Source organism: Bufo bufo, chromosome 7 (genome assembly GCF_905171765.1).
Source record: "Bufo bufo chromosome 7, aBufBuf1.1, whole genome shotgun sequence".
Taxonomy (NCBI): Eukaryota; Metazoa; Chordata; class Amphibia; order Anura; family Bufonidae; genus Bufo; species Bufo bufo.
In genome coordinates this window covers 3,378,482-3,387,493 of record NC_053395.1, presented here as the reverse complement: position 1 = coordinate 3,387,493, position 9,012 = coordinate 3,378,482, and the positions used below count along the sequence as shown (strand labels likewise).

General features: G+C 42.2%; 1 protein-coding gene across 1 annotated transcript; it reads right to left on the bottom strand.

The window, feature by feature from the left end:
- Positions 1–4,756: 4,756 nt before the first annotated feature.
- On the bottom strand, positions 4,757–5,692 carry LOC121007880 (olfactory receptor 1J2-like). Its single transcript, XM_040440151.1, is given in 1 exon segment — positions 4,757–5,692. A coding segment is annotated over 1 exon segment (936 nt).
- Positions 5,693–9,012: the final 3,320 nt, after the last annotated feature.

The following is a 9,012-nucleotide window of genomic DNA, read 5'->3' as shown; positions in this document are numbered from 1 at the left end:
ACAAAACGCGAGTGTGAAAGTAGCCTATGGTGTAAGAATTGTCTCTATATTTCATGGACATCCCTGCAGCAAAGTGACTCTTGTTATGGAGACACCCCAGTTGTCACTTTCTTTCTCTGGAGTACAATATTGCATGGTTAGAGGTAATTTGGAGCCACTTTTCACACCTGATTCCTTCCATGTGGTATTATTTCTGCAGTCAGAAGGATCCTAGAGAGAAACTCCCCAGATCTCAGCTTAACTGGACTCCACGCGGTGGATGGGAGGATTGGGTCATAGCAGATCTACAGTTATTCCATGATATGGATACTTTTATACTTCTAATTATTTGGAGTTCTTATGATCATTATTCAAGGTACAATATATATTGTGAGTAATACAGGTTCATCATGTGAGCATCACTGATGAATAAAAACAGTCCACAAAAAAGACAATGCTCTACAATAGAAATAAAGAGGGGTCCCCTCCATACTGACCTAGGATACTCAATGTTTATTAACTTGGGTGATTAGAGAACAATAGCCTCCCACTGAGTTTTTCTGATCTTACTTCATGTCTGAGATGTTCAGGTTGTAGACCTGGGATTGTAGACCTAGGGAGGTGTATGTTTTCATCTACTCTGGGACATCTACTACAGAGTAGATGAAGACATATGCAACACGCCACCCCCCAGGGCCCTGTTGGGGTCCCACGTTTAGTGAAATGCCGAGTGGTGTAGTGCGACCTAAATGTCTCTTTATGTGTCACGGTGCTCCTACCTGGATACCGCTGGACCCCAGGATTTGGCTCCGAAGCAAAATAAAGGGGGAATACTGGAGGGATGAAGGGAAAAATAACTTTAGTCCTGACCTTGTGGTGAAATTCAATGGCAGCTTTACTTGAATAAACCTTCATCCAAACAATTTGCAGGCTTTGTCTTGGTTCCAGCAGGCTTTAGCATAAACTGGCAGGCAAATTAATAGCTTTACTTTCTTTCTCTGCTGTACTGACAGGCTTGCTTCTTTTCTTTCTTGCTCTGTCTGCAATAAACTCTGCTTAAGTCTGGTTACTGTACTTTAGGTCTGCTCTGGTATCTTTGGATGGGGTGCCGTCGACTGTTATTCCCCTCCCGACACTCAGTAAACAACTTATTTTCAGCCGAAGAATTATTCCTCTTGCTGATTTCTCTTATGGTGGTCGAAGAACTATTCCTCTGGCCCCTATGACTTCCAGACATATTCTTCCATAGCCAGCAGAGCTTAGGGTGCTCTGGCTGGCATAGGCATGTCTGAGCGTGCCCCACCTTGCTCCTCTCCTGTCTAACTTAGAACCAGAACTAACTGGAAACTCCTGCCCCACCCTTCCTGCAAGAAGCAGGACTGGCCCACCTCTGCCCAAAAGGGGGGAGAATGGAATGGTGAGTTCCATTTCCTCTAACTATCGCTCTGCACAGCCACCTGCTGGTGAGCCGGTGGGACCCGCACCTATAAGACAATGGGGGCATATCCTAGCCATATGCCCCTATTGTCCATGATGAGACAACCCCTTTAAGTCTGGTTACTGTACTTTAGGTCTGTTCTGGTATCCTTGGATGGGGTGCCGTCGACTGTTATTCCTCTCCCGACACTCAGTAAACAACTTATTTTCAGCCGAAGAATTATTCCTCTTGCTGATTTCTCTTATGGTGGTCGAAGAACTATTCCTCTGGCCTCTATGGCTTCCAGGCATATTCTTCTTCCATAGCCAGCAGAGCTTAGGGTGCTCTGGCTGGCATAGGCATGCCTGAGTGTGCCCCACCTTGCTCCTCTCCTGTCTAGCTTAGAACAAGAACTAACTGGAAACTTCTGCCCCACCCAGGAAGCAGGACTGGCCCATTCTGCCCAAAAGGGGGGAGAATGGAATGGTGAGTTCCCTTCCCTCTAACTATAGCTCTGCCATTTCCACTGCCACCTGCTGGTAAACCAGGCATATTACATGTAATAACAGTTACATAGAAAGATGATAGCATTGCACAATGTAGAGGACCTGGACAGAAATACAAAGATGACATTTATGTTAGCCCATTAGAGACAGTAGCAGGGTGTAGGAGTGGTAACACAACTCTGGGGTGTTACACATACAGCTCAGTGATGTCTGTACAGGCAGTGTGAAGAAGATATGGGATGTCACCGAAAAAAAATGTGCAATCTGGTAGGAACCACAGAACAGGTGCCTGAATATTGAGCTGGCATGTATGAAAGGCACCATGAATCCCATCAAGCATGGTCCCATAGACAACTGGTACGCATCCATGTAGTCACCACTCACTGCTATGTATTGACCAGATGGTCATGTACTGGTCACAGTTCATCACCGTAAGGAGGATGCGTTCTGATACTACAACACCCAAGGAAAGGTACGGCCACACTGCGTATTCTAGGTGTGTCCATAGGGGCGATAGGAGAGACGCTGCCCTGTCCTATAGAATCCGATACCCCGGTTACCCTGCTAGTTATGCCCCTGATTACTATTCCACGCTGTTCAGACAGCGACATATCTAGATGAGCATTCAGCTCTATAATCTGCCATGATATAGCAATGTCTACTTCTTTCCTCTGTTATTCTCTGTATAGTCTCATCTACTGGTATCACTTACAAACTGATATCAGATTAATGGAGAACCTTGTCCCAGTGCCCTCTCAGCTCAGAGAGTTAATCATTAGTGAGGCAGTGGGGCTATAAAGAGTAATCCTTACCCATTCGGAGGGCAGGAATGTAATCTGCATTATGTTATCAGGACACCAGGGGGCAGTAAGTTCCAAGACACTTGGAGGCCTGAGCGCTCTCCGAATGTCCATCTGATGTCACCTGAAGATCAAGAACTCCTCAGTCAATGTAAGGGCTTCAGTCTACTTCTTCTGCAAGAGGCTACAAACTCTGTGCAGACGTTTCTATACCGGTTATAAGTTAATTCAGACCCCAAACCAGATACCAAGATGTACTCAGGCGTCAGACTAGACCCCTTAGTTAGTTCAGACCCTAGAGCAGACTCTTGTTAAGCTTCAGGCACCTCGGCATTGACAGCTTCCAGCTTCAGGATCTAGTGGCACCTGGAGCGGAGTAAGAAGGGTAAGAACTGGCAATGAGAAGGGTAATATGCAGGCCGATTAATTAATGAATCCATTAATTAATTTAAGAAAGCAGATGATTTTTATTACTTTCTCCTTAATGTGGATTCTGCCGCCCTCTTGGAAAATAGAATGAGAAGTATATATTATCAGGTAGGCGAGGCTAAAGAACAGGTGACTCCTGGTAAGGGCTCATGCACACGCAAATTGTAGATCCGTAAAATCCAGATACTGGTTGTGTGCATTTTGCGGAGAAGGACGGCTGGCCCATAATAGAACAGTCCTATCCTTGTCTGGAATGCGGACAATATAAAAAGAAGAAAAAACTGCTACAAGAGGACATCGTGTTAAATTAGAGGGGCAAAGGTTTAACAGTAATATCAGGAAGTATTACTTTACTGAGAGAGTAGTGGATGCATGGAATAGCCTTCCTGCAGAGGTGGTAGCTGCAAATACAGTGAAGGGGTTTAAGCATGCATGGGATAGGCATAAGGCCATCCTTCATATAAGATAGGGCCGGGGGCTATCCATAGTATTCAGTATATTGGGCAGACTAGATGGGCCAAATGGTTCTTATCTGCCGACACATTCTATGTTTCTAATAGCACATGTTCTTTTTTTTGCATAATGGCCATGGGGACATACGGACAAGGAATGCACATTGAGTCTTTACCATTTTTTATGCAGCCCCATTGAAGTGAGTAGTTCTGCATACGGGCTGCAAAAAAATAAAAAAATAAAAAACAGAACAGAAATGTAAAAAAAAAATTATGTTCATGTGCATGAGCCCTAAGACTGGGTGGGAGCTGTGTCTTTATATAACCAGGCACCTACCAATTATAAACACTGTGTCATGACAAAATAATAATAGAGTAGAGAGAGCCTTCACTATATAAAAATTGATACCCAAACAATAGAACTAAAGCTCCATCTAATGGTAAGAAAAATCTTTATTGAATAAATATTATCACAGATATTGACACATATAAAAACAGCAGTAGACAGGCATATTTCAGTAAGGAAAAAACCCAAAGGGGACTGGGGGATCAACACACATGGGCATACAAAAATATTGTGGAACGCCACATAAAAGCCAAAAAGCAAGGAACCCTGGACAAAAAATAGGCAATGTGGAATTCAAGAAACTAAGAAAAATACCCAAGGTAAGTGCGCCGATCACTCAGTCTCCTAAAGGTAAGAAAAATACCCAAGGTAAGCGCGCCGATCCCTCAGTCTACCTTGGGTATTTTTCTTAGTTTCTTGAATTCCACATTTATGCTCCTATCGGATTTTTGTCCAGGGTTCCTTGCTTTTTGGCTTTTATGTGGCGTTCCACAATATTTTTGTATGCCCATGTGTATTGATCCCCCAGTCCCCTTTGGGTTTTTTCCTTACTGAAATATGCCTGTCTACTGCTGTTTTTATATGTGTCAATATCTGTGATAATATTTATTCAATAAAGATTTTTCTTACCATGAGATGGAGCTTTAGTTCTATTGTTTGGGTATCAATTTTTATACAACCAGGGTAATGAGTTATTTAGGAGGATTGAAAAGCTTGGTGACAACCTGAAGGAGAGCTCTCATGGTGGTCATATTGAATGTCTCCCGGATTATTAGCAGATTACAGTTTAATGTTTAGCAGTCTCATTATATCTGTCTCATGTCCATTCATTTCACACCAACACTATGAAGAGATCTCCAGAGCGCAGCCTTCAGGTCTTTGCTCCTGAGACTATAAATCAAAGGATTAGTCAATGGAGTCACCAGCGTGTACATGACAGACACCAGACGGTCTTCTGAGGAGTTAGAAGTTGGACTTGGACGAAGGTAAGTGGAGATTAGCGTTCCATAGAAGATGAAGACCACGGTTAGATGGGATGTACAAGTGGAGAAGGCTTTCAACTTTCCATTCCTGGACTGAATTCTTATTATTGTTTAAAAAATCCGGATGTATGGCACCAAGGTCATGCTGAAGGCGCCAGATCCCATTATTATACCAACCAGGAACATCACTAAAACATTGATAAACGTATCAGTACACGAGAGCAGAAATAACTGAGGGAGATCACAAAAGAAGCTTTTAATGATATTGGGTCCGCAGAAGTCCAGCATCTTGATGCACAATGTGTGTATTAATGATGTGAGGAAGCCGACAGTCCAGGCAGCGGAGACCATTAGAGCACAAGTCTTAGGATGCATTATCTGGATGTAATGCAGCGGGTGGCAGATGGCTATGTACCTATCATAGGACATTACTGCCAACAAATAGAGCTCAATACTTTTGAAGAAGAAAAAGAAGAAGAACTGAGTGATGCAGAAATGGACAGCAATGGTTCTGGATTCAGAGAAGAAATCATAGAGCATCCTGGGGGAAGTGACAGAAGAGTAGAGGATGTCCAACCCTGCAAGATTACTCAGGAACAAGTACATGGGAGTGTGGAGACTATGGTCAATGTAGATCAAGATGGCAATCAAGAGATTTCCAGTCACAGATGTCAGATAGATGAAGAGAAACAGCACGAACAATGGGAGATGGACACCAGGTGGATATGATAACCCAAGGAACACAAATTCTGATACTTTGGTTTGATTTTCTGATTTCATCTCAGAAAAGTCAGATGTTCAGGCTGCAAGAACAATCATAACAATATAATCACATAGAAAAGAAGGTAAATGGATCATAATATTTACCTGATGTACAGTATAATTGTGCCTTTATAACCCACACATACTATGGTACCACCTGTCACCTCAGCACTAGACATCTCAACAGTGGGTCGCCTAATGACTGGACCACCTCACGACTGGAGATCTCAATAACAAACTGCTTTCCATTGGATTTCTCAACAGTAGATACCTAATGACTGGGCCACCTCAAGACCAGACATTTCAACAACACACACCTCTGATGAACACTGGACAACTCAACAGTGGACATCTTAATGATGGGTTGTATAATTGACTGGACCAACTCAAGACTGAAGACCCCAATAATGAACACCTCAGCACTGAACATCTCAACAGTGACTGTTTTGACAGCTACCTCAGCATAACACCTCAACACTGGATATCTCAACAGTGGACACCTTAACAGTGGGTCGTCTAATTACTGGACCACCTCAAGACTTGATCAATACTGGTCATCTCAACACTGGATATCTTAACAATGGATGCCTGACTGGGCCATTTCAACACTAAACACATCAACAATGGACACCTCAACACTGGACATCTCAACAGTGGAAGCCAAACGTCTTGGCCACCTCCAGACCAGACACCTCAACACAAGACATTTAAATCCTGAACACTTCAACATTTGACATTCCAACAATGGATGTCATGAGTGGGCTACCTCTACAATGGACACCTTAAAATGTGACTATTCGCTCAGTACTTGTGTTCTCACTTGTCACTTCTTTCTGTCCTTTATAATTAGCGCATCTAATAATATATGTTTTACTTTATATATGTATGTATATACAGTATATGTACAGATATGTCCTTCCCTAACCACCTCCGGGACCTGTTCTCATCTCCAAAACAGACCCTGATCGTAACTGCCTGGGAATGGAGAGGTTCTCACACATGTCCAGGTATCTCCATTCACTTCAGTAACATTTTAAAAAATAGCCAATACAGCCTGCCTTTTAATCCCAGCTAGGCTTGACAGGGCTCCATTCCAGAGATAGGAAGTCTCCCAGATGGGAACACCCCTTAAGGCAGACACATCTGTATATATGTGAGAACTCCAAGTAGCCAGAATATTAAAACCACAGAGGCATTGAAACTACTGAACCATATGACGTTGACTCTCCTGTGACATCTGTCAGAGGGTATAGAAGACAGCAAGTGAACAAACAATTTTTCAAATTGATGTGTGAAAACAAGAAAAATGGGCAAATGATTATGACAAAGGCCAAACTATGATGTGTAAACAATGGGGTCAGAGCAACTCTCCTGTGGGGTGTTCATGGTATATGATGGTTACTACCTACTAAGAGTGCTCTGAGAAACTACAACTGTTAACAGGACCATGGGTGCTAATTGATGTGTGTGGAGCGAAGGCAGGTCTGTCTGGTCAGACCTCACTGAAGACATCATGAAGAGAAAACTGTTAACAATCTTCCTGCTGGTGATGACATCACAGCTTCCTGTTCATGGGATTGTGTACCCTAGACTGGGCAGAGCACCCATGCTGACAACTGCCCACCATGGCATATGAGCCTCAGAACTGGACCATGGAGAAACGTTGTAATACAACATAATGTGTCATCAGTAGTGTTGATCGAGCACCCAAGTGCTTGGGTGCTCGAGTAGAACATTGTGGGATGCTTGGGTGCTCTACAGAGCACCATGTAAGTCAATGAGAGAACCCGAGCATTAAACCAGGCACCCCCTGCTCTGAAGAGTGGAGGTTGCCGGGTCCCACTGAAGTCTATGAAGAAGATCACAGTACAGTGAGGGAATCCCCCAATGTGAGTCCGCCGGCTTAGGAGTCCCTGCTCTGACTCCATATATAGCTATGTCCATATATGGAGTCAGTGCTTGGGGACACCCAGTGTATTTAAATCTAATATACCCTCTATTTATGAAAAGTTTCTGCCAGGATTTGAACTCACAGCCTTCTACATTACAGGCAAGGATGTTAACCACTCAGCTATAAAGCTGAATGATAAATAGTGATGAGCGGCAGGGGCAATATTCGAATTCGCGATATTTTGAGAATATTTATGTGAATATTCGCCATATATTCAAGAATTCGCAAATTCATGATCTCCAGGCATTATTTTCTTGATTGTGAAAATTCGCATAAAATTGGTATTTTAAAAAAAATCAAATATTCGCGATTACGAATATATTTTGCAATATTCTAAATATTTGCGAATTCTTGAAGTGCCGATATTCGCGATTAAAATTCGCAATTCGAATATTCGTGATCAACACTAATGATAAACTGTGTCAGAAAAATCTCATAGTAGTTTGTCATGTAGTAAGTATTCCTATACAGCAGAAGTATCATTTTATATTTTAATACAGGTTAACATGTAGCTGTATAGTGTAGTGGTTAAGGTTCTTGCCTCTAATGTAGAAGGTTGTGAGTTCAAATCCCAGCAGAAATGTTTCAGGATTAAAGGCTAAATTAAATTTATATATTTTATATTTTTTTGTAAATGTAAAAAATGGATGGCACAAAATAAATGTGTAATTGCCCAAAAAAAAAATATATATATATAGCTAGAGAGAGAGAGAGAGATACAATTATACTTCTGATATATATGAATGCATAATATGTGTGAAACTACTACCTATGTTTTTATCCATAATATATTTACATATACTATATAAACACATTATGGCTAAAGACTTATATATATTGAAATTAAATTTAGCTTCTATTTCTGAAACATTTGTGCCAGGATTCAAACTCACAACCTTTGCCATTAGAGCCGTGAACCGTAACCACCACACTATACAGCTACATGTTTACCTGTAGTGAAATATTAAATGATACTGCTGCTGTATAGGAATACTTTCTACATTACAGAGGATTTTCTGACACAGTATATCATTCACCATTATAGCTGAGTGGTTAAGGTCCTTGCCTCTAATGTATGAAGGTTGTGAGTTCAAATTCTGGTTGAAATTTTTCAGAAACAGAGGCTAAATTATATTTAAATACACTGACTCGAGCACACGTGGTATTTGGCCGAACACCGCGGTGTGCCGAGCATCGCAATGCTCGACTCGAACACCAGTTCGGCCGAGCATGCTCGCTCAACGCTAGCCATCAGCTTACTGCATCTGCTCTGGTTAACTAATGGGGCTGTAAGGGCAGGAAGTGATCGGCGGGGTCAGGCTGAATAGCTGTAGACATGATGCTTCTCAGTAGTGTTGAGCGAATCGAAGCATCTGAAGTGGAATTC